The following is a 25634-nucleotide window of genomic DNA, read 5'->3' as shown; positions in this document are numbered from 1 at the left end:
TTGGAGGCTTGGGGGTCTTGTCTCAATAAGGCCTAGAGACAGTCTCCACATGAAAGCAGATGTCTGTATTTGAGGGACAGGAAGGGGGCTGTCAAAGGAATGCCTGTGACTTGCGGGTGGGAATCAGTCCAGGGGACTTCAAGGAGGCTTGGAGGGAAAGTTGCTGGGGTCTCTGCAGAAGCTGGGAGCACAGGTCCTGGGGGAAGGAGGATAAGGAGGGCCTCTCTGCCTTCCATAATGCTACTGCTCCCCACCCGATCCTCGTTGGCTCCAAACTGCCATGGAGACCACTCACACCGGTGCTACATAATTTCCAGGGAATGTCCCAAATTTCTGAGTTCTCCGGGAGACACCTGAAAAAAGACGACGTTACGCGGGTTAGGGAGCGCCCTCCGCTGACAATAGCTGGAGCTGCAAGTTCGCAGAGAAAGGGCTTGACTTCCTCTCCTCATCCATGCCCCCTAGCGGTACAACAAAGCTGTGCTTCTAAGCCAGCCATCAACGGTTGGAGGCAAAGACAACTCTGCACCCAGCACGAACTCCAGGCTTCTTTGAGAAAAACCAGGAACTGAGATGATTAATCACAGACTTCCTACGGGGAGGAACCCACTGATATGATATAGCAGAACACCTTCATTTTAAAGATGGCTACTGGGATGCCTAGGGGCAGAACTGGCTTCTGGCTTGCTAAGACCTCCCCTCCCCACGCCAAGCATGGGTCCTGGGGTGAGAAAGGGAATGTACTTGAAATATACTCCACTAGTATGAAGAAGGGGCTAGGAATTTTATTTTCCATCTTTTTAACTAATCCACATGTAACTGTCCACATACGGCTAGGGGATACCAGTATCAGAGGGCACAGGTACAAGCCGCTCTCCATTCTGCGGCAGAAAGGGTGCTTTTGCTTCCTGTCTATAGAAGTCTACAAAACCTATGTGGTATAAAGAAAATGCGGAAGCAAAGGTGTGATTGCTTCCGGTTGGCTTGTGGCTATGTATTGTAATACTAAATACTGGCCCTCAAGGACTGGTTGCCCTCGGGGGATGCTGTGTAACATTGTTCCTTAGTTTAAAACTATTGGTTGAATAAAGATGCCTACAGCCTCTAGCTGGGCAGAAGAGAGGTAGGTGGGGTTCCATTTCCCCGGGCTTGGGGTCAGAGGTAGGACCACCAGAGAGAAGAGAGAGGAGAAAAGGAAGACGCCATGGGGTAAGGGATCGTGAGGACTGGCCATGAGAGCTGCCCACATGGCAAGTTGGAACTCGGGGTGACTGATAGGGAAGTAGACACAGCAGCTTAGAAGGTAGATCTCTTCCCAGCTCTATGCTGTCGGAGGCTTACTGTGTTGTGTCTTTTATCTGGGAACTGAACAATTTAAGGCGTTGGTTGAGATTAATTTTTTTCTACAAGGCACGAGTAAAACAGTGAGAACCGTTAACGCCCGTGGTATTAGAAGCACACCTGGCACCGAGCCGCTGACCTCTTCTACCCAGATCACACTTCAGTCCTTTGGGCCCAAAGTCTACTTGTTAGAAGTCAGGGCTTCTAGCCTGGCCTAGCCTTTGAAGCCAAGAGTATACAAGGTCTGCCCAGTTTGGGGGGGAATCTGGCAAGTGGGTCAGCTGGCACCAGACAAGATCAGCATGAGGCTTTAGGTCTTAAGTCCTTGACGTACAATGTCTTAGGCCAGTAATGAAGGGCTGAGATCTGTTTTAGTGAGGGTGGGGTTCGAGAGAGGGTTTCATTGGATAGCCTTGGCTGTCCTGAAGTCGACCAGGCTGGCCTCAAACTCACAGGGAACTGGCCTGCCTCTGCTTCCCGGGTGCTGGAATTAAAGTCGTGTGCCACCACGGTCGGGCAGGCTGACATCTTATGTTGCTTCTCAGGTTGTGGGTGTGGGTGGGAGCAGGGGAGAGGACACTGGTGGTATGCCCAGGGAAGAAGCAGGGGCCTGGGAGTTGGGAATTCTGTCCCAAGTGTGACTCTATCACCGATGACACAACTGAGGCAGGGTCCCCTAGGCCGTGCCTCTCTCTCTTCAGGACAATTCAGAAGGTTGGTGGGGGTGTTGGCTATGAATCCTTACTGATTCAGCACTGCCACTTAAATCCCAAGGAAGACCCTAAGATCACTCTTTCTGGCCAGCCCTCCCCTCCACAGGCTACATACCCACAAACCAGCCATCGTCACACTGCTGCATGACATCCACGCGGTCCCCCTCGCGAAGTTCCAGCTCATCCTCATTCTGGGGCCTGTACTGGTACATGGCCCGGTACCTGTGGGAAATGTCAGCATGGCAGCCAGAGGCCTTGGGCTCCTTCCCAGACCTGCTGGCAATTCTGCGGAGAACTGTCACTTCCGGTGCCCTGTCCCTATCATTGAAGCACCAAAAGACTAGCTCTACCTGGAAGTTTCCCCAACCTATAGGTGAGTTATGGTAGGACCCGGGATTCTGCCAGCCATCAACCCCCTCCCAAGGCAAGTTCCCCACCCCAGCTGGTACTCACGGAGTCCAGTGTATCTCTGTGGTGCCTGGGGAGGAGGGCCCCAGGTTTATGGGCTGGCTAGTGCCCTGAGGATGGGACAGGGTTGGTCCAGGGGTACTGAGACTCTGGGGGTTCTAGGAAGAAAGAAGGGGCATAAGGAAGAGGTATTAGAAATAGTAGACTGGGGTCCCACAGAGCCTGAGAAGCAGTTTTAATGCCTTTTCATAAAGCTCCCAGGTCCAAGAAGGTGCACTCTGACTAGCTCACACAGCAGCACTTGGATGTGGGCCCAAGCCCCATGCAGCGTGAGTGGCTGGACTTCTGAGCACCAGCAAGGACAAACCAGGCCCAAGGAAGAGCCAGGAGCAGCTGTACCTGCTCAGAGAGGCGTGCTGGGTGAACATGTGGACCCAGGGCCAAGAGCACAGCGAAGGACTGCCAAACACCTTTGCTCAAACCTACCTCGCCAGTCGTCTCCCACAGTGGGAACTGTTAGTTTTTCTACACGGGGAGACTAAACCCAAGGAGTGAAGGCTCTACCTGTGAGCTGCAGGGCAGGAAAATACCACAGCCCTCGTACCTAGCCACCTTGCTAAAGATCTACACTGAAAATATGGCGGTCCTGGAGGATCCAGCCTGCTACCCCCAGCTGGACCTGCCCATGCCTCTCTGAGCTGAAGGATCAAAGATCAGGACAACCTCAGGGGGGTTAGGGCCAAAGCAAGATGGGGTCATGCTAAGTTCTGCCCAGCTTCTTGCTTCTCTGGAGGCTGTTCAGGAAGGATTCCCAGTGTAGACCAGTGAGAGGATAGGAAGGCAGTGTGAGAAGCAGGCCACCTCACCTGGGTTTGGGATCTGGGCTCCTGCAGGGTGATGGGGAAGGGGAAAGCAGAGCGTCGAGGGGAGGTCCGACCTCCCCAGTCAGTGGGGTCCACAGGTATTGAGGAGGGGTGGGGGTGGCTCCCTAGATGAGCAGTGGTTGTTAGGTGAGGTGATACAGGGAACTGGGGGCCATCGTCACAGAGCCTGAGCCGGGGCTCCCGGTTTATCTGCACGTAGCTGGCAGGGAAGATGCCTTGGCGTCCTGTGCCCGTGATGCGTCCCTCGTACCAATGTTCATTCACCTTGCGGATCAGGCAGATGTGTTCCCCCTGAGGGGTTAGAGAGAAGTTCTTGTCAGCAGGGGTTTCTTGGGCATCACACCCCTGAGGGTAGCTCACTTGGGTCATTTTGTTCAGGCCCAAACACTTTACATGCAGGCTCAGAAGGGGTCAGCGGGTTATCTAAGATCACACAGCTACAACAAAAGAGGAGTCAGGAACTTAGTCATGTAGATGACTAAGCTCTTCCCAGAGCAGGAGGTGCTGAATTTGGATCAGCTCTTTCCCTTGACAAAGTTCACAACACTATCAATCCCTACCTCCAGTCGCTAATTACAAACCCCAATTATAATTCCCCAGTGCCAAGTCTGAGCCATGTGGCCTTGGACAAGCTGCTCTGCCCCTCTAAGCTTGGTTTCCTCCTGTGTTAAGTGAGATGACCAACCAGTGCTGTTGCTATGAGACCGTGTATGAGAATCAAAGGTGACCTTTTAAGTAGCAATGGGCAGATCTTAGCAAGTCACCACTCAGTCCTGGGCAGACAAACTGATGGAGTTTGGTAAAGAACCGTCAACAGGCTACTCTAAGAAGGATGTCCCCACCGCTCGCTGCCCAGTTCTCTCCTGCCCAGCCACCCACCCCACCTCCTTTCCTGCCTGTTTATGGAGCCAGCCTTTCTTAGGGGTACTCACTACAGGCATCTATGGCCTTTGCCCCCAAATTCAATCAAAGGAAGGCAGTTCCTCATCTTGAAGAAACTTTTCAAACTATCTTCACCATAATCTAGCACAAAACATGCTTGTCAGTAGCATCCTGGAAACCACATACACACATGTATGTGCACACACAGGGCCTCATGTTGGATACAGTACCCTTCGAGCACAAAATTTATCTCTAGTCCTTTAAGAATGTAGATTATGATCTTCATCCAGATGATTAAAGGTCAAGCATGATGGCTCCTACCATACTGAAATGCGAGTATTTGTGCAGCTGAGGCAGGAGGATTTCTGGGAATCCCAGGCTGGCCTGGCCTTCGCCATGAATTCTAGGCCAATCTGAATGACAGACTGAGACACTGTTCAATAATTTCAAAAATAGGATAAATTCGGTCAAGCCATGGCACAGGCCTAGAACTCCAGCTATTTGGGAGGCTAGAGCAAGAATATCAAAAGCTCAGGGCCTTCAGGCTGGAGAGAGGCTCAGTAGTTAAGAGTATCTGGTGTTCTTGCAGAGGACCAGGGTTCCATTCCCAGCACCCATATGTGGCTCACGACCATCTACTACTCTTATTTCAGGGGGTTGAGGCTCACTTCTGGTCTCCATGGGCACTGCACACATACATGCAACCAAAACATTCATACACGTTTTTTTTTTTAAATGGCTCAAGGCCAGCCTGGACTATACAGTGAGTTCTAGGCCAGCCTGGGGAGCTTAGCAAGACCCTGTCTCAACATTAAAAATAAAATGAGGGCTGTAATAGAGCACTTGCCCTGTGTGACAGGACCCTTGGTTCAGTCACCAGTACTGGGGTTAAAAATAAAAGATCAAGGATAACCTAGTCCAAGAGATTGGAAAAAATGAAAATTCTGAGCGCAGTTGACATTTTTTAGAAATGTCCGTTTCTTTCTGAGGGATCTCCTTTGTGTTTCCCTGCCTACTCTACCCCCGCCCTGCCTGGCCTCACCTTTCGGAAGGACAGCTCCACCTCCAGGTCTCCCTTGAAGTTATACTGGGCTACAGCGTCTCCGTACTCCAGGACCTGGTATGTTGGCGGTTTGATGGGCTTAGGAATCTCATCTGCAGGCAGAACCTGAAGGGGAGGTGTGAGAAAGGTTCAGACCAGGTATCAACCGGATACACACCTATGCTTCCGGAAGACGGAGCCCAGGTCCACACGCTGACCAGATACAGCCCAGCAGGTGGCAGTGTGAGTACAGGCAGGCACTGAGAGATGGGGCATCCTAAAAGGCTTCCTGGAGGAAGACTTCCCAGTGGAGTAACATGCAGTGGGACAGTGCAGGATGGTGAATGCAAAGATAGAAGCCAGTCCAACTCCAGAGCTACAGATATGGGCCACAGATGTGAATGAAGGTGATACAGAAGGGTGGTTTGGATAAGAGCGGTCTCCACAGGATCGCATATTTGAATGCTTAGTCAGCACGGAGTGGCACTGTTTGAAAGATTAAAAGGATTAGGAGGTGTGGCCTTGTTCGAGGAAGTGATTCTCTAGGGGTGGGCTTTGAAAAAAGCTCCGCCCAGGCCTAGTGAAACTAGTGATTCATATTCTTTCTCTCTCTCTCTCTCTCTCTCTCTCTCTCTCTCTCTCTGTCTCTGTGTGCCTCTGTCTGTCTCTCTGTCTCTGTGCGTCTGTCTCTCTGCCTTTAGATCAGGATGTAGCTCTCAGCCAGTGCTCCAGGGCCATGCCACCATGCTCCCTGCCACAATGACAATGAACGAAGACTGAATCTGTAAATGAGACCCCATAAAAGTTGTCTCAGTCATGATCTCTTCAAAGCAATAGGGCAATGACTAAGACAGACAGTCTAGAGGTCTTGGTCAGTTTGTTTTCTCTGCTAGTTAAAGAATTAAAAGGCAGGAAAAGCCCTGAGCACACCAGGCAGCAGCGGAGAAAGATCAAGCACCGCAGACAGCAGCAAACACAGTCACAAGGTGTTTTGGGGGCTGAAGAAACACATTCAGCAGACCCACAGACAAAGACCCTCTGCAAGGGAAGCTGAAAAGTCTGCTCTCTTCTGAGGGCTGGGGTTTAAGCATCAGAAGGCTCCTCTTCCTCTCCTAATTTAGGGTTGGTCAGTTTGAAAAAGCTAGAATGTCTGATTGGTCCACAGCTGTTGTATAACATGTCCTGGCCTTGACCTTACTGAACCAGTTCATCAGCAGGGCCTGCTGGGGGAAACGAGGGCTTACTAGGCCCGTGTTTGAAGCTGTCAGGAGGATGAGGAAGAAGCCCACCATCTTGAAGAGTCACCATCTCTGTCTCCTAGCCATGGCCCTTCTCCCTCTCCATAGCAGGGAATCTAACTCCTCCTCTCTCAAGGGCTCTGCAGAGTAACTTGTTCTGAAGATGAGAATTTATTGTTATTGTTGTTGATGATGTTATTTGATTTGTTTTCTCAGGGCAGAGTCTCACTATATATCTCTGGCTGTTCTGGAACTCGCTAAGTAACACAGGCTGGCCTTGAACTCACAGAAATCCATCTGGCTCTGCCTCCCAAGTGCTGGGATTAAAGTCATGTGCCACTAAACTTGGATTAATGTATCCCATCTTTTACCACTGCTGAGGGCCAAGTAGCCCTTGGTTGAAGTTTCTTGGTCCTTCCTTCCCTTTGGTCCCACCAAGGGCTCTAAACCCCCATGTTTGCTTGGTTAACCCTGTTCATAAAAATCAATAAACTAATCAACCATTTCACACTAAGCAGTAGATGACTGCTGGACTAGTACTCAGTCTGAAAACAGAGATGAATGTATGGGTGGACAGAATCTGTAATACCTGTTAAACCAAGAGCCTGAATCACAACAGCCTACCCAGTTATCAAAGAGACATCATGAGGGTAATGAGGAAACAGTGTACGTTAACAGAAACAATAAGAACAGTAGTAGTAGTAATAATAATAATAATAATAATAATAATAATAATAATAATCACAATTTGGTCAGTCCTGGTGGCGCACACCTTTGATGCCAAGCACTTGGGAAGCAGAGGCAGGCAGATCTCTGTGAATCCAAGACCAGCCTGGTCTACATAGTGAGTTCCACGCCATCCAGGGCTACATAATAAGATCCCATCTCAAAACAAAACCAAAACAAGAAAAGTAATTATTTTTATTTTATTTATTTGCTTCTATTTGTGGGATGCAGCTAAAACACTGTCTAGAGGAAAACTTACAGTATCGAATACTGTTATTATGAATTACCTAAACTACCACGAGACAGGAGGATAACCACAAACTTGAGGCCAGCCTGGACTACATAGTGGTTCTAGGCTAGCCTGGGCTGCTACGCCACTCTTGTCAAAGAAAAAAGAAAAGGCTAAACTTTCACTCTTGAGGACAACCATTACATCATGAGCATGGAAGAAAGGTGATGTCAGGGAGGAGGCTCACTGAGGGTAGAAGCCTTATGACCTGGGGTTAGACCCCAGGACCCACAGAAAAGCCAGAAGCAGAGCAGTAGCAAATAGGAAAGCCTGCCTTACGGTGGATGGCAAGAACTGACACCCCAGATTTGTGCTCTGGACTCCAGATGCACACCATAGCAGGTTTGCACCCACATATATGACTAAATATATTTTTAATAATGTATTAATTTTTAATTTTATGTGCACCGGTAGTTTTGCCTGCACTTATGTCTGTGTGAGGTTGTCAAATTCCCTGGATCTGGAGTTAGACAGTTGTGAGCTGCCATCTGGGACCTGAACCCAGGTCCCCTGGAAGAGCAGCCAATGTTCTTAACCATTGAACCATCTCTCCAGTGTCAAGAATAAATTTTTATTAATTTATTTATTTTATTAAATATTATAGCTCACAAAATTTGTTATATAATAATATATGATGAATACACATTGTTTTCCTTTTTCTTTTTTATCCCTAAGGAAAAAATATCTTTAAAATTCAAGGGTATATTATGAACAACTTTATGCTAGAGGTTTAGTTTGCTACAAATTAAGGCATAGATACTTGAAAAAGCCTATAGGTCTCCTTGAGACACCACTTTTTGACTTAGCATGGAATCGCCATCCCTAAAGTGAGACAATTATCACTTCCTGGGAACAAACAGGTAACACATTTGCAGCTCAACTGTCACACGGTTTGTGTTCTGGTTAGTTGAACCCAGGATAGAAAGATGGAGTCTGATAGCTAAAATCTAAAGCCCTAATAGAGTGGTGGCTTCTGGGTAAGATCTTTTCATTCCCCATCCCCCCACCCCCCCACCCCGGGCTGGGAGGCAGACTGAGCCCTGGACTAGGTGATGTGAGGGCCAAAGACATTCGAGAGAAATAGCACAGAGCCCTCTCAACATTTTACAAGAAAACTGGAGTCTGCAATTTCTAAGTTTCTCCCAACCCATCTCTCCCCATTCACCTCCACATAATTAGCTGGGAAGATGCCCAGCCGGCCATGGTGTTCTCCTTCTAGCCAGTTCTTGTCCACTTCTTTATGGATATAGACAATGTCACCCTTCTGCAGAGTCAGCTCCCTGTAGGGGAGAGAAGTGCACAGCGCCTGGTACCTGAGACTTTCTCCCTCAAATACTGCCCAGTGTACCACCTCTCCTCCAGCCTTCTGCCCACTGAAGCCTGGGCCCTTCCCTAACTAACCCTCACAGTTCAGACTGCCCAGGGTGGAGGGGGAAGGGCTGGGAAAACCACTTACTTGGGGGATTGTGCCTGGAAGTCGAACTTGAGCCGGGCAGCCTTTTTCTGGGAGAAGAGAGAAATCAAGTGAGCTACCTCAGACAGACAGGGACCTGCCCAGACACTCCCTGACCCTAGGGACTCTCTTACCTTCTTCTCCTTCCTCGCAGGGCTGCTACTCCTTTCAGAGGCTTTAGGCTCTGTGGAGAAGCACCACCTCAGCTTGGGGAGGTCATGTCTGAGGGTATCGGGTTGGGATGGTTTATGCTCCCCTCCCCCCCCCCAGGTCAGGCACAGGGAAGCAAGGGGCTCTGTGACCTTCCTGGGCCCCACCCTCCCTTTCCTGGGGCACCACATAGCTTAGCTGTAAGAGAACTTCCAGAACCAGTAGGCCGCCATTCAGGGCCAACAAAAACAAGATTTGTCTTACCTCGGGCTGAGGAAGGGTAGACAAAATCTCTACGTCCCAGAAAGGGGCTTCCTCCTCCATCTGCCATTCTGTGGGGGCTCAGGGGTCGGGAGGAACCGAGGTAAGGTGCATGCGGTGAGTTGGGCCTCCAGGCTGAGGACAGACTGCAGGGACAGAGGCAGGGACAGAGTCAGCTGTTTGAAACTTTACATCCCTCAGAGCTAATCGGCACATCTTACTGACCTCCCAGGCCCTCTGGCTACCCCCAGCCCGTCCCCTGACTTCCAAGGCGACTTCCCAGGTCCGGGGCTTTCAACAGGATGTTCTATTTCCCGTGCAGCCAGAGGGCCGGGAAGGGTGAGGCCTTGGGTTAGAAGAGGCGGAGGCCGCCCCGAGGAAACGCGGGAAGTGCCGGGCCTCAGGTCCCACCACCCACCTCCAACGCTGCTGCCAACGCCACGACCACTAAGAGTCCTCGGTTTAGGACAGGTGGCCTCAGGGGACAGACAAGCCCCTGTGGAGGTGTGGTTGGGATGCCCCAGGCACTTATCCGATCTTCAGGCCCCTCCCCCGAGGTTCGGCCGTCCTCCACCGTGGGCAGGGCCATCGCCCCCTCTCCCGGCCCGCGCCACGTCCCCTCCCCCGGGAACAGACCCTCTGCTCCGGCCGGCGCCTCTACAACTCACCGGGCCGTGGGCTGCTGCTCCGAGCCGGGCTGCTCAAGGGGCCGTCGTGGAGTCTGAGAGTTCTGCGCAGGGACACCGGACGCGATCAGAGCCTAGGACCCCGGGGACAGGGCAACCGAGGCCACTGCCGCCACCTCCTCCGGAAAAGTTCGCGGCTCGGGAGGGAAGGAGGCCGGAGAGGGGCGGGGACGCGGGGTCCTAGAGGCGGCCGCGAGCCTTCGCGCAGGGAGGAGGCGCCAAGGAAGGAGGCCTGGCCCGGGAAGCCAAGGCCGGGTCGGGTCTTGGGGTCCCTGGGGCTGCGACTGGGGGCGGGGTCAGATAGGGTGGGGGCCCCGGAGCCGATACACTGAGCTAGAGTTGGTCAGGAAGGGTTCTCAAGGGTCACTTAATAAGTCGACGCCCAGTATTTTGTAGATCGGATAAGGTTTAAAGTCCGCCCAAGGTCTCTAGTTTCTAGTTCTCCCTGCTTCCCTCTGTCCCCTGCTGCTGTGGCTAAAGCCTTCCTTCTAGAAGCCTCCTGAAACTAGTACCTTGGGGGACGGCAGGCGGGTCTCAATGGCCCGCAGGTCCTTGTCCAGTTCTGCACTCAGCTTGGCCAGTTCTTTCTCTAGAAGGACCTGGGGAATAAAATCCTCTTGGGAAGTGCACTCTATTAGAGGTTGGTCAGGGGCAGGCTTCAGGGAGGGGCATCAGGACGTGGTTCAAGGCTAATGGGAAGGTGTCACCTCATTCCTGTCACAGTCCCCAACCCAGGACTCCAGGGTGTCAAACGTGCTTTAGTATTTACTGGCCTTTTTAATTCTGGAGGAAAACGGATGGGGGTGGGGAGTATTTCTTAAGAACCCAAGGGCCTGCCAGATTCATTTCTGTTGGCTTCCATGGCCTTTCATGGCCCGGGTTTGCTGCAACCACCACCCACTCGTTCCAATGAGCAGAGCAGGTGCACGCTGGCATATTCAGTGCACTCTCCCTGCCCCACTCTCTGCTTACAGGTTTTCTTTCCTAGAGGACTCTACCAGGCTGAGCTCAGCTCCAATTCATGAGTACCTTTGATAGCATCTATATTAGTGTGTGCGTGTTTATTAATCATCTACTGCATCCAGGCACTGTCCTTGGTGCTAGGGATAGAGCTGAAAATGTATTGGCCTAGGGCAAGTTGGAGCCTCGAATCTATGGCCTCTATCCATGGCTACTGAGACCACATGACCCAGAGTCACTCTTGTTTACTGTTGACCCTGATTTCTTCCCCCCATCCCATCTGCACTCACCTCAATGGGCTGTGCAGGTTTCTCGACAGGGTCATCCACCAGGGGTTTCTTGGGCTGTAGGGTAGGAAGGGTATGTCAAAGGGAATGAACCCATTTGGAACAGGCTCCAAATGAGGGGAGTGTCCAGTCCTGCTAATATGCTCACCTTATGCCCAGTTTCTAGTTCATGCAGAAACTGGTTCCAGGAGTCTTCTGTCCAGACATTCTCTACTTTCTCTCGATGTCTAGGCACCTGCATGAATGTGGGTGGCCACTAGCTTGAGTGGAGGGACATCTAGAGCCTAAAGGCAGGTCTTCCTGACATGCCCACGGATCCCTTATTAAGTATAGAAGCTGAAATCAGGGAATCATCTGTGCTGTGTCAGCAGATGGGTATGGCCAGAGAACATGCATCTGAGGATGCTGTTGGGGAATACAATGATCTACCTGATTTGGGGGACGAAGCCCTGAAGAGGATGATCCAAGATTATAGTTAAAGGTGTTTCTAGATGACTCTTCAGAGTGGTTCCAGTTTCTTCTGAAGAAAGAGAAAACACCATTTAAGCTTCCTCTTAGAAAACGGAGACCTGGGATGGGAATGTAACCAAAGGAGAAGGGGCTGTGCTTCTTTCTCTACTTCTGTCCTCACTCCCACTGAGGAAGCCTTCCTGCTCACTTGCTGTGGAAGTTGTGCCATAGACCTCATCGCTATGACAAGTTGTATGGAACCCTGGGCTCAACACCGGTAAAATGGGAGCGACTTGCAAGGAAGTCCAGCAGAAGGCCTATACAAACATCACCCCATGGATAGCCAGGATCTCTCTTACGACCTTGGACAAAAGTATTCTGCATATGTTTGGTATAGTGTGTACCTGTGCAGCTGGCTTGCAGGCTGCTCTAGCCTGGGTCTTATAAACCATGACCCAGAATGTAAGACTACAAACAATTCCAAAGAAATCCTAGGAATATCTCTCTCTACCCAGGAGACCTGGGGAAATTGTTTCATGTCCCTGAGCCTCAGGTTCATGGGGCTTGGGTAAAGTGATAAAACCTGTGTGGCCGCCTCAGTCACTGGGGTGCCCTGTTCCCCTTAACTCTTCTCTAGGGGTTTTCTCTTGGCTGGACTTCATACTCCAGCCTCTGGTTTTAGTCCAGAACAACTGAATGAAGCTTATCAAATGATGGCATGTCTGACCACAGGATGAGGATTCATCACCTATAATTATGAGCCTGTTCTCATTTCTATAATAAAAAGGTGATCATGAGAATGGAATGTGCTGTTTGCGATAGAAGGAAGCTCTCATACGGGAGCCTGTGTGTTAGCATGTTGGCAGACTTGCTATATGCCAATCTCAATGCAAGATGCATACGCTTGCTCACTCCATCCTCCTAGTCACTTACAAGTGACTTACCCATCACCCCTACTTACAAGATGGAGACACTGACACTGAAGCTCAAGGTCGAATGACTTTGTCACTACCTCACTGATGACCAAGGCCACACAGGTCAGCGATGGCTGTACTAGTGAACTGAATTCTAGCCCATATAGGCACATGCAGTGGATATACCTTATCATAAAGCAGAGTTCCAGGTCCCCACGGTGTGGCACCCCTGAATACTTAACCCAAGGGAAGGAATTTCTCCTTTTCCCTCTCTGGAGGGCACGTCTGAGCCACAGTCTGACAGAAAACTGGGATCACCCATGTTGTAGGTTTTCTTTCAGTTTTTAAAGAGGACGGGCCACATGTCCAAGCTGTCCTTAACAGCTCCCATCCCTGGTGCCCTGGACACACATCGTTTATGCTCTCTAGATCTGGGAGGGTCTGGCTTCTGATGCACAGCAGAAGTGGGTCTATTTCTGGCTATCTTTGATCCTTGTGAGTTGGAATCTCTGCAGCCCCTCTAAGCACCTCTGGAGCCCAGTGGTGCTTCCTGTCCACTCCCAGGTTATCCAGGTTTGGCCACAAGGGGACACTAGTCTCTACATTGCCTTGGTCATAGCTCACCTGCTAGAAGTCCCAGTTGTGCCCGATCTGGAGGCAGGTCTTTGCTGGGGCCCTGGATGCCTGGGGTCTGCAGAAGAGGCACGTGAGGAAACCACTGGAGACAAATGAAGACAGACAAGGACTAGTGTTGGGAAGTGATTTTAGGTTCTGATATCCACCTCCATTTTAACACCTGGATAACAGGCCCACAGGGATGGAGAATGATTCCTGGCTAGTTACATGGGCACTGTCCCAAGAGATCTACAATAAACACTCTTCAAAACATCTTTGGGACAGGTGGTATCCCCATTTCACAGATAAGAAAAGAGAGGCCCAGGGAAACCTGGTGAACAGAGAGGAAAACAGAGGCTCTTTGCACAGTGAAGGTATACTTATTGTCTATCAGGGGACTTAATGTTCCCAGAGGTGCTCCTTAAAACCCTTTTGCATTCAATCACACCACCCAGGAAGCCCCCAAGCCTAGCCCACACGTCTCCAGACTCCAACCAATGGACCCACACCCCTCACCTTTGGGTGGGTCTTCCAAGGTCCAGTTCAGCTGCAGGTCTGGGGAACAGAAAGGACTGGGTCACCAAAGGAACACAGAGTAAGGACAGGGTGCTGCTCTAGGAGCCTGCACAGCCGCTCCCAGCCTCCCTTCTGCCTAGAGCAGGGACTGAGGGCTGAGTCAGGGCCTGAAGAATGTCCTGAGGGAGGGAAGGAATTAGGAAGGCAGCCCTTGGGAGGGTTTGAAAGGCCTGCCTCTGGCAGCCTTTAGCCCCAGGAGAGCCAAATGGGCGGCAACCACGCCCTCTAGGCCCTCCTGCTTATTCCCCCACACACCCTCTCCTGACCTCTGTAGGCTTGCGCTGGCCATGCCAGCCTCTTTTCCCTCCTTCTAAAATGCCTTACTTCTCCCTTTGCCCAGTCCCACGCCTCCAGTGTTGAGGACTTTCAGGGGTTGAGATGGAGGAGGGGCCATAAGAGGTTCTAAAACACAAGCACTGTTCTCAGGAGCCTGCCTCCACCTCCCTCTGATGCCGGGTGCTTTTCCTCACAGCAACCATACCACCATATCTCTAGCCCCCAGTCCGCTTTCCTGGCAGGCCTGTTGCTCGCCACAGCTGCCCCAGCCACAGTAACCAGGTGACTCCGGACCTCCATAGCATGCAGCCTTATGGTCAGCTCTCTTGACTTAGGATCTCAGGATCATCTAGCTTGACTCAGTGGTAGCATCTGTCACAGCTCTTCCTTCTGAAACTCTGTTCTCTCATCTGGCAGCAGGGAGACTATTTGGCTCTCCTTGGCTCTCTGAGGAAGCACTTCCAGTCTCTCTTAGCTGCTTTCCTCGCCTCAGAGGAGCTTCTCCGAACCCACATGCCAGGGGCCTCAGTCCTAAAGACTGTTTCTCCATCTCCCTGTGTGACCTTGGCTAGCCTCAAAGCTTTTCAAATACATTCAGCCGTGTTTCCACAGGGTCTATATCCACGGATCCAACTAGGCCCTCTTTGAAAATACAAATCACTTCTGCACTACACATGTGCACAAAACATTTCTTGTCTTTATTCCCTAAACAACACAATATAGTGTATATGTAGCTGCTGATACAGCATTTACTTTGTATTAAATATAAGTAATCTGGGGGACACTGTAAGGTCTACGAGAGGGTGTCTACAGGTATATACAGATATGACCACTATACCCACATTTATCATACTTTTACATTTATTTTATATTTTATATGTATGCATGTCTGTGAACCACATGTATGCCTGGTTTCCCATGGAGGCCAAAAGAGGGTGCCAGAGAGTGTGGGCTTCCAGGTAAGGACTGGGACTTGAACCTTTGTCTTATAGAAGAGCAGGCACTTAACTCTACAGCCCCTTCAGGGTTTTTTGGGTTTTTTTTTTTTTTTTTTTTTTTGTTGTTGTTGTTTGTTCATGTTTTAGAAACATTTCTTTTGTGTATGTGTGTATGTATGTATGTATGTATGTGAACATGTGTGCCATAACATATGTATGAGGGCCAGAGGACAACTTGCAAACAGCAGTCCCCTCCTTCCACAATGTGGGTTTTGAAGATTGTCAGGCTTGGAAGCCTTCACCCACAGAGTCATAGGACCTTACACTGTATCCTAGTTAGCGTAGAACTCATGGCAATCTTCCTGCCTCAGCTTCCTGAGTGAGCCACCACCATTGGGCCCTACGTCTGTGACTTTGGATATGGTGCTTTATACAAGGGACCTGTTCTTGCAGGGAGCCACTCTCTAAGGACAGGGCTGTCTGTTCCTGCGGTTCTAGTTCTGGTCAAGCTATACATCAGCACTCTCTAAGACTGATCACCCCACACAGTTCATGTGCAAATTTAGACCTCGCCCCTGACCTAGCCCAGGACATTTCGATGCCTGTTCCCCTTGGATGTGGCATGCCTGGCAAACCAAAAGCCTTTTCGTTGTTGCTTTTTAGAGACGAGGACTCATTTTCTACTTTTGGCTGTCCTAGAACTTACTGTAGACCAGGCTGGCCTTGAGCTCAAGTGCTGGGACTAAAGGCATGTGCCACCCTGTCAGGCTGCAAATGTCTCTTAAACCTGCTTCCTCTGCAGTCTTCCCTATCTCTAAAGAATGTCAGCACCCAAGCCAGGCACACTCCCATGGCCCCCGAGACAGGAAGACTGAGAACTTTTGGTCAGTCTCAGCTACATGGTGAGTTCAAGGCCAGCCTGGAATACCTGAGACCCTGTCTGAAAGATTAAATGAGGCCAAACAGCAGCTCCATCCTTCAACTCGCTCAGGTTGAAATTCACTCTCGATGCTTTTCTTCCCCATTATAGCAAATTCCAGTGCCACACTTGGAATGTCCCTGAAGTTCCCTTCCCATCCCACTGCCCACTGCCCTGGACCGAGTCACTGCTAGATACAGACTGGATAAGAGCAGAGCTTTCATGATGCCCCCCTCCCCCCACCTTGCTAATCAGGGGAATTGGTGCCCTTGTTCCCACCATCTCTTCTGTGTCTAGCAGTGTGGGAGATCCTCCCAGCCCTCTTTGTTAGAACTCTGCTGCTCAGATAGGAATCTCCAAAGCCTCACAAGACCTGACTTATGACCCTTCTGACTGAGACTCCTACCCTGAATCCCCTCTTACTCCTAGTCCAGGATTTCCAGATGTGTGTTCCCCTCTGGGTTTTTGGAGCGCCCTCTGCTGGCACATTCCTCTCCACCCTTTCTGGGCCAAGCTCAAGGGCCTCTTCACAGAGTCCTTGCCTCTTCTGTTCTGGGTGAGGTCTCAGCCTAGCTGAACTGGCCACTCCCCAGCCTCCTCTGGCTTTATTCTAGCCCTTCCCATCATCTGTGCATTGTGCATTTTTCTAGAGCAGTGCTCAGAACACAGGAAGTCCTCGGAGATAGGCAAGGACTGACTCAATGCACAGATGGCCCGAGAGCGCTCAGTGGAGCTCAGGATTGGCTGCATTTGGACGAATGCTTCGGGTGGTGCTGCAGCCTAACCAGAAGTTCAGGAAGTCCCCAGAGGACATCGGGAAGCTTCAACTAGTACATACAACATTCAGATGTGTTCTGGAGGCCATTGTTGGCCTCAAGCATTGGTAGAACAGAAAAACCACCTCCCTACCTCCTCTTTCTCTTCTCCCCCCACCCCACAACTTTCTTTTTTTAGATTTTTGAAACAGAGTCTCACTTTGTGGCCTAGGCTGGCCTTCACATCTGTGATTTCCCCTGCCTTTGTCTCCTGAGTGCTGGAATTAGAGGCAGCAACTTTTTTTTTCCTGTTTCCAGGACCACTCACCTGAGAACTTAAGAGAGAAATCAGAAGAACTTCATTTCATAAGCAGAGAAATCCCCTGTTCTGTCCCCCCTACAAGTTCTAGATAGTTGGGAGTCTACTGGGCCCTGGGAGGGTGTCTAACCTGGCATTTTCCGGTGAATTTGCTGGAACATTCTCCGATACCAGTCTCTGGGGCTGTCAACACTCTGAGATCAGAAAATTAAAGTCAGGTCTCTTTGCACACCCACCCTTCTCAGGCCTCCCCACTCACCCATCCTCCCCAGTGACAAGCCAACTCTGGGCACCTTGAAATCCCTATAGAGGCTGGGTGCCGGTGCTGCTGTGTATGTATGTATGTGTGCACCCGCGTACGTGCAGGCACATACCCCTGTGCATGTACATTTGAAGGCCAGGGGTCAATTGCACACCACCATATTTATTTTCATTTATTAGAGGGGGTGGGACGTGCAGATGCCACACACATATGTGGAGGCCAGAGGACAGTTTAGAGGAGCAGGATCTCTCCTGCTACCATACGGGTTCTGGGATCAAACTCAGGTCCTTAGGAATGATGATGCCTGCCTCTGTCCACTTGAACACTTTCGCCAGCCCTCTACCAAATTAATTTTTTATTTGTTTTATTTCTTTAAATTTTTAATGTGTATGGGTGTTTTGCTTTTATCCCTAGAAGTCAGAGGAGAGTATTAGAGTCCCTGAAAGCAGAACTACAGAGAGTTGCGAGCTGCGAGGTAGGTTCTGGGGACCAAACCCTGCACCTCTCCAGGAACAAGTGCTCCTAACCACTGAACCTTCTCTAGCTCTTTATTCTTATCTTGCTTTTGAGACAATGTTTCACTAGATAGCCTTTGGCTGGCCTAGAACTACTATGTAGACTGCGCTGGCCTTGAACTCACTGAGATCCTCCTGCCTCTGCCTCCTGAGTGTCAGGATTAAAGGCACCACTACACCTCAAAATATAAGATTATTTGTTTGAGACAGGATCTCTCACTGAACCCAGAGATCATTGTTTCCTCTGGATCGATTAGCCAGCAAGCCACTGATCTGCCTGTGACCTCTGACCCCAGCTTTGGGATCATAGACATATGGTAGCCCCCATCTTTACTATAGTTATGCAGTAAACGCTTTGTCCGCAGAGCCTTCTCCCCAGCTCCTTTCGTGGCATCTTCATGTGGTATGTTGTGTCTGAGTTCGACACATGCAAGGACTCTCTGCGGTGTATAGCATGGTGACCCTCCATTCTGAGATGGAGTCTGATGTACGTTTTTATCATGTTTTCACATATCTATCATTTTTGAGACGAGAACTCAGGCTTGTATGGCCAGCACTTTGTAAACCGAGCTATCCGCAATCTTGTACCTACATTTTTTTCTACAGGAGGAAACGCTGTAGGGAGAGAGGGTATCTCACATAACCCGCCACATCTGGACCTTACAAAGCAGGAAGGGTTCGTGACTATGAGGAAATATGGCTGGCCCAACTTAGAAGGCAAAGGAAGGCCAGGGCCCCAGTAATCCCCCGTGGAATGTGGAGTACAGGATCCTTCCCGGCCTCCCATGGCAATCTTGCTCACTCAGCTGGTAAATAGGCAGCTAGCCTATGGGTGCTAGGCTTGAGATATGAAACTGAGAGGCATCCTGTTACGTTCAGCTCTTAAGGTGAAGACTTTCCATCTCTGAGATCCGTACCATATAACATCTATGAGACTCCGTGCCCCACCCGATTATACTCATAGAGATAGAACTTAGGAGGGTCTCTGGGCCCCCTGTCTGTGACCCTCAGCCCTGGACTCACAGATCGGGGGGCAATGGGCATGCCGCTCTCATCCACGGGCCCGATCCCCTCGTACTTCACCCAGCGCTTGTCCCGTCGCTTGCTGTCCTTGGTCCATGTGGCTGACCAGTTCTGGGCACGCTGGGAGGCAGGCTGCTTAGGGCTCATAGAGGGCCGGCTCCCAGGGCCTGGCCAGGTCTGATACCATGCTGAGTCTGTGAGAGGAGTGTACCATTAACTGAAAGGCAGGGGTCCCCATCTGACCTAGTTTGTCTCCTCAGAACATCAATCCCTGTGAGTTCAAAGTTTCAGGTCCTCCCTATTTGTTTGGCTGGGTGATGTAGACTCCTCAAAAACCTCCACGTCCGCAGCAGCGCCTCAGGCTTCTGCTTGTTTATTACTTAAAATTGATTTTAAGAGGACTTTGCTTGGAGCAATCTGTGTCCATCCGCCCCCGTTCTGTTTTCCCGGGACGGTCCTAAGAGTTTGCAGAAGGAGGGCTGGGAATGATTACTTGAAGTAAATGCTGGGGGCATCCCAGTTAGGGTGTGGCAAGGCTGAATCTGGGCTGTAGGGGATTGGCAGGGGAAAGGAGATGGGGGATGGTACTGGAGGGGCACAGACTTAAATTTAGACTCCGGCTTAGGTACCTATTGGTTGTTTAAGTTTGGGCTCATTAATCACCCTGGTGGTGCCTCGGTTTCTACTTGTACAGAAAGAGTAATTTCAGCAAAGACACGGTGACTTCCAGTCTGTGCCACTGGACATAGCGAATACAGACAGCAGCCCCTAGAGAGGTCAGAAACTCATTCCCTAGACATGTGTTCCCGTGTCCCCAGCTTTCCCACAGAATGTTTAGTTTCTAAGTAGTTTAGTAGCATACACGTTTCAGGGCCAGAGGGTCAAGGGTGTGGATCTCAATGCAACCCTATCTACTCTGAGCACCTCGGAGACTGGATCCTCACTGGGAAGATACCTTTAACTCACCCTGACTTTGCTTAGATATAGATGGGGTTAGGCTTGTGAAATGTCTGTTCAGGGTTGTCCACTATTCAATAATTCCTTGTTAAATGGCTGACGTCCTTTGCACAATGTCTGACTCAGGGGGGTGAATGATCAGTAAAGGACATTATTTCTCAAAGGGCTGGATTATACTGACAGGTCCCCAGGAGCTCAGAGACCTTAGAGCCCAGATGGCAGGCTCTTAAGCTGCATCTCCAGTGTTCTTTTGGGTTGGATGAGAAGCCTGAGTGTGTGTGTGTGGGGTGGTGGGAAGGATGCAATTTTTACAGTTCCCTTGACCCCTGAGGCCATGTCCTTCCCTTGTCAAGAAGGAGGGAAGGGCTGTGTCAGCCTGTTCTCTCTTCAAGGTTCCTTTCTCAAGATCTGCAGGATCACAGAGAACCCTAAACTGAATCCACAGTTCCCGGGGGAACCTTCTCATGGCCTTGAAAGAGCCATTCCCATCCATATGGCGCTCCCCCAGCCCCTGCGTACGGTTCTTAGAGCGGATCTTCGCAAGCAGACCCACCTGGGTGCTGGAAACCATCTCTCCGGGGTGGGGGACAGCCATTGCACACAGTCCTGGGTGCAGGGTCATGAAACTGGAAATTAAGGGTGTTGGAGCCACCATTCCGGATCACAGGCACCTGTGGGGAGGGGCCAGGAGCAGCAAGCTCAGGGCCCAGAGGGTCCACCGGAGTTCCACTGGGAAGGAATGGCAGCCTGACATAGCCTGAGTCTGGCCTCCTGGGGAAGCCCTGGAGGCCCTCTGGAGTGTCCTTCAGACTGTCGATCCATTGCTCCCCCCACCTGGTCCACTAGTGTCCCCATCAACTGCTGGCCCGTCAGTGTTCTTTTTCTCCTTGCTGTTCACTCACCCTTGTTCCCCTGGAGGATGCGTCTATATGGGCCCGGAGGTGGCCAGGGATGAAATCATCCAGGCTGAGCCCAGCAGGGAGGCCTTGCATGCTTGGGTCAAGTTTGGAGGACACGGGATGTGCCAGCTGCTCCTTTGTGTGTTCTCTGCAGTGAAGAAGGAAGGGAAAGCCTTGCTGGGCTGGACTGCCTGGGACCTCTTGACTCAACCCACTGGTGGGGGAGGAAGGTAGGTTGTGGGAGGGAATTATGGCCAGCTGGGTGGGAGCTCAAGGACCCAGGAAACAGGCAGCTCTGGGCACCCGCCTGCAGGCTGCCAGTGCTGACTCCCAGAGGCACAATGGACTGCTTGTTAGGCCTGGGGCAGGAGCGCTGGGTGGGAGTGGGGGAGGGGAAGCCAGGCAAGGAGGAAGATAGGGAGGCTGGCCAGGAGCAGGCCTGAAGCCTGCTGACCACCCCTCTGGGGCTCTCTGTGCCAGGACAGCCGGCTCCCCTAGAGGGAAGGCACAGGAGAACTAGGGCAGCTAGCAGAGAGGACCCAAGTACACAGGACTCTGTTTCCATCCCTCTGACATGCCCTAGGTAGCATCTGCGTGCTCACAGGCACAAGGGCAGTCAACATCAAGGCCACCGACCCGCTGACCACTGGAAAGCAGCCAGCAGTGCTCTCATCCCTACCAGGGCCAAGGAGAGCATGGGAGAGCACTGTCAGGCAGGGAGCCACTTCTGAGATCTAGGCACCGTGGGCTGCCGCTGGCCTCCTGTGCAGATGACTAGTGCTGGGTGGATGGAAAGCAAAGCAGCAGGTGACAACACAACACAGAGGACCTGCTTCTGCTCTGCGGGTGGTGCTGAGCTCTGGAAGTTTCTCTCCTGCACACTGACAAATGCTCCGGCACCCACAGGCTTGGCTTTGAAAGTAGGGTCCTTCCTGAGTGCATCATGTCTGACAAGCCAGTAGGTTCTGCCTCACTCAAGGGGCAGTAGGAGCAAGCCCAGGGCCCTGGGGAGACAAGTGAGCAAAAGGGGACCCACAGGTGGGCGCAAGAGGACAGAGAGTTCATGGTTCAGGGGCACAAAGGGAATTTAGTGCCAAGAGGGCTATGGTCTAGGATCTGCACCTCTTCATCTTCCTGGCAGAATGGGGTGCTAGTGGAATAAACTTACACCACTTTTTGGACTGGGCTGAATCAGGCTTGTATGTGCCTGTGGGGTCTGTGGAGGTTCCAAGAAAGGACACCAGATACCCCAGAAGGTGTCCTGTGTGTGGTAGACTATATTCAGTGCTGTGACTATGACGGGGCAGGGGGCGGGGCGAATCAGGTGAGGAGCATGGGAGATAAAGTGTAGAGCATGTCAGCAGGAGGGTGTGCAGCGAGCAGTCATATGAACAGCACGGGGGCTGTGGGACTAAGGGGAAGGCGACAGACAGTACAGCAGAGGCTTGCTAGGGGCAGCAAGCACCCTCTCTGGTCTGCATTTGTGGGGATTCCTTCTGACATCTGAGCAGCCTATGGGGGACCCAGCCAATCCCGGACTTTGTGGGGAGGGGAGGTTGAGGTGCAGCCCACCAGCTGGATCCAATTAGAGCTCTTACCAAAAAAGCCAACCATACGAACACACCCCAGTTCCTGACTCTCGGACTTCCTCCAAGAGAAAGTGAGGCCCAGCAGACTGATGACCGGAGGAAGCCCTGGGCACACTGGCAGTAGAGCCACCCTTCCCTGCTCGGATGTTGGCCTGAGGCCAAGTTGCCCTCCGAATCAGCAGTTGCACCCATCAGCTGACAGGCTTTCCTTCCCTAATGTCACTGTGTCCCACCCTCCCAACAAATCCAGAAGTGTCTTCTCTAGGGAGAAAGATTCAATCCCCCATCACCACCTGGTTTCAGGAGCTATTGACCGGAGGATACCTCAATCTGCTCCCCTCCCACTGAGCTCCATGTAAAGGCACTTCTGCGAACACACAAGAGTAGGATAGGGCCCCGATGGTGGTCCTGGTTTTTCTCCCAGCTGCCTGGAGACATTAGGCAGAACCTAAGACAGAGGCCTCCTGGGAAATTGGTATCTGTCTAGCATAAAACAGAAGGTGTCGCGACACCTCTGGTAAGTTCCCAGAATTCAGACAGCCCCTGCATTCAAGAAGCCCACTCCAAAGTGCTGGAAGAATGAAGTATTTATAGGTTTGGTGGACTCCTTTCCATCCCAGAGTAAGATCTCGCTGGTGGGGACGCTCTGCTCTCTGCCTTTCCAGGTCTTATCAAACCATATAAATCTCCACTAACGGGGTCAGAGTTTTTCAAATTTACCTTTTCTGGTTGCACAACCTCAGAGACTGGGATCCAGAGGGAGGGGCTCTATGCGCAGGCTGTGTCTTGCCTCGTTCCCGCCCCTTTGCTTCGCTGAACCTACCTTCCCCCGACGAGCAGGTGTGGGGGGGGGGGATTGGGGCTGTCCAGGAGAGCAGGAGTATCCCTGGAGCCGCCGCGGCGAGCCCTCGGGGAAAGAGGGCAGGGAGAAGTGCGGGCGGTCGCGGCCCTCGTGACCGGTCAGGACGCTGGGCCAGGCTGAACGCCCAACGAGGAAGAGGGAGGCCGAGGGGGCGTGCTGGGAGGCAGGACCCTGAGAGTAAGCGGCGGGAGGAGTTCGGGACTCGGATTTGAACTGTGAGCCCGGGCTGTGCTGGAGTGAAGTGGAGATGCCTGCTACTCCCTCACTCACTCCCGCGAGTGTCCTTGTCCGGCGGCGCGCCACGGGGACGCTGTGGCCCCTTGCCCAAGGGGCCGAGCTGTCCAGGAGGCGGTGCCGGGAGGGGCCACCGAGGGTCCCCCGGGAGCCCGCTGGGTTTCCCAGATGCCTTCCCCGACCCCCACTGCAAAGCTGGAGTCAGAAAGGGGAGGGCGGGCTGGCGGGGGCCACTCAGAGTTTCCAGCGACATTTCCAGGGTGTGGGAAGCGAGCTGCACTGCGAGAGCCAGGACACAGGGCAGGAGTGATTAACCGAACGGTCCCAGAGTGCCAGAGCCCGGGTGGAGCCGGAATTAGATACGCAGCCCTCGGCCTTGAGAAGGCAGGAGACAGGCCCGGAGGCAGACAGGCTGGGACCAAGATAAGTCACGGTGGCCCAGGAACTAAGGCAACGCCCGCTTGGGGAGAGAGTTCGTGCCTGTCTAAGCGCACTGACCAGGCGCTGGCAAACACTCGTGTACTATCTTATGAGCAAGGGGCTCCCGGGACGTGCCACAGCATGGAAGAGGATAAGGGTGGGGCCCCTTGGGCGGGGATGAGGTTAGGAGGGTCTCGGTGTTCCCATTCACCGCATTTGTTTTGATCCTGCTTTTCCGCTGTTCCTGCGGTGCTGACGCGGATTTGAAGGGCACCGCCCACTGGCTCCCCTTTCTCTCTGACCCTCCCTCCGCCCCTCCTCGTCCAATCTTTTGGCTGCCAGGTGCCAGGGCAAATGTTTACTGACAATGGAAACCCTGGAGTAGCCTGTGTCTCACTGGGATACCCAAGTAGTCAACAAATCGACGACCAGTAAAAATGATTTCTGATCCACTATGCTGGGTATGGTAAATGATACCTACTGCAGTTTGATTGGTGCCTGAGCCACCCTGAGTTTTAGTGGTTCCCAGCACATCACAAGCCCTAGCACCCTCACATCTCATTAGCTGCACATTTCCCCACGTGTGTCGCTCTCAAACAAAACCCACCCCTACCTCCCAGGGAACTGAGGTCAAAGAACCGCTCAAGAGTTGAGCGTGCCAGAGCTTCCATGGGTGGGAGTCTCCAGGACAGTTTTGCAGGTTCCCATAGATGTAAACCTGCCAACGGGACTCTGAATCGCATGCATAAGGTATTTTAACAGATGCAGGTATTACACACTGCACAGTGTTTGTGTGTGTGTGTGTGTGGGGGGGTTCTAAATGAGATTCCCTATAAGAGTCTTTTAAGAGAATACCACCTGCCTTTTAAGGAAAGCTGAAGGGAGAGAGATGGGTGGGTTACAAGAAGGTACTTCAGGAGTGGAGGAGCTCTGAGACCCTCTTTGAGGTCAGGCAGCAGTATGCTGCCTCTCTCTGAAGCTTGAATTATCCACCCATCCAAGGGGAGCTGCCTCTACCTTCCCTTTGGGATTATTCATACTACCAATTTCCCTCTTTCAAGTTCTCCCACCTGTCAGGGTCCTTGGGACTAAGAAGGGCCACATCGCATTCATTGTCTTCTTTGTTGTCCAAAGATGACGCTGATGATCTTCCCACTCCAGGAATCTTGGCCATTCCCCTCACCAGCAGTGAACTGCTCAGGTTCTACAGCTCTGACCTGGACTCCAAGATAAATATTTAATGTAGAAGGTGCCTGAGCTGACAAAGGTCCTAGCTTCCTGTTTCTCACAAGAGAAGGTACAGCGTGAGCAAGGGAGCTGAGGACTGGCTACCAGTTCCATCGCTATGGGAATAGGGAGTCCAGTAAACAGTCTTGGAGAATGCAGGTTGGGGGAAAAGGGGGAGGGTGTGTGGCAATGAAGGGCTGAGCTTTTTAGCCACTCAGGCCTGGGCTGGTTTACCACCTCTCAGGTTGGAGCCTACTGTGTTCTCAAGGATTCTGATGGCCTCACAAAACACAGGAGGCACACAAAGCAGGTAAATCCAAGGAAAACTTCAATAACTCCCCACCCCCTTCTTTTCTGCCCAGAGTTAGGGAGAATTCTTCCTCTTTTAAGAAGATTAGGGAGAAAAATGTAGCAAGGTTCAGAGATTGGACTGAAAGCCAGGTGTCTGGTTTCCTGACCCCTCCCTCTAGCTTAAGCTGGTTGCTGCCTGCCTGACTCACCCTGGGCAGCATCCAGTGGCACATTAGAGCCAGGTAACCTTGTCCCAGATAGTGCAGCCCTGGT

At 51.7% G+C, this 25634-nt stretch overlaps 1 protein-coding gene across 6 annotated transcripts; it reads right to left on the bottom strand.

Annotated features, from left to right (window-relative positions):
• Positions 1–153: 153 nt before the first annotated feature.
• SORBS3 (sorbin and SH3 domain containing 3) lies at positions 154–25634 on the bottom strand. 6 transcript variants are annotated; one of them, XM_080925942.1, is made up of 22 exons: positions 25571–25634; positions 24914–25060; positions 20742–20886; positions 20393–20510; positions 18883–19076; positions 17213–17276; positions 13816–13854; positions 13309–13402; positions 11750–11840; positions 11469–11555; positions 11324–11377; positions 10586–10672; positions 10056–10117; positions 9391–9533; positions 9111–9160; positions 8980–9026; positions 8689–8803; positions 5271–5396; positions 3329–3637; positions 2508–2620; positions 2170–2276; positions 154–353 (listed from the first exon to the last, which is right to left on the bottom strand). In XM_080925942.1, exons 2-22 carry the CDS (start codon positions 25015–25017, stop codon positions 292–294), a joined length of 2211 nt encoding a protein of 736 aa, XP_080782068.1. In that variant the 5' UTR covers positions 25018–25060; positions 25571–25634; the 3' UTR covers positions 154–291. The 6 variants fall into 6 exon arrangements, with proteins under 6 accessions (XP_080782068.1, XP_080782064.1, XP_080782063.1 ...); XM_080925938.1 differs by lacking the exons at positions 24914–25060; positions 25571–25634 and adding an exon at positions 23151–23214; XM_080925937.1 differs by lacking the exons at positions 24914–25060; positions 25571–25634 and adding an exon at positions 23048–23144.

This window comes from Micromys minutus (genome assembly GCF_963924665.1).
Source record: "Micromys minutus genome assembly, chromosome: 12".
Lineage (NCBI taxonomy): Eukaryota > Metazoa > Chordata > Mammalia > Rodentia > Muridae > Micromys > Micromys minutus.
The sequence above is the reverse complement of the archived record's forward strand: the minus strand, read 5'-3'. Positions and strand labels throughout refer to the sequence as shown.

Bases quoted from the DNA above. Each gene is read 5' to 3' on its own strand.
- SORBS3 (XM_080925942.1), bottom strand. From the start codon at position 25,017: ATGGCCAAGATTCCTGGAGTGGGAAGATCATCAGCGTCATCTTTGGAC. The intron at 3,638-5,270 runs GTGAGGCCAGGC...CTAACCCCTCAG, and splicing joins TGGAGCTGTCCTTCCGAAAG to GGGGAACACATCTGCCTGAT. The intron at 2,621-3,328 runs GTGAGGTGGCCT...CTTTCTTCCTAG, and splicing joins AGCCCAGATCCCAAACCCAG to AACCCCCAGAGTCTCAGTAC.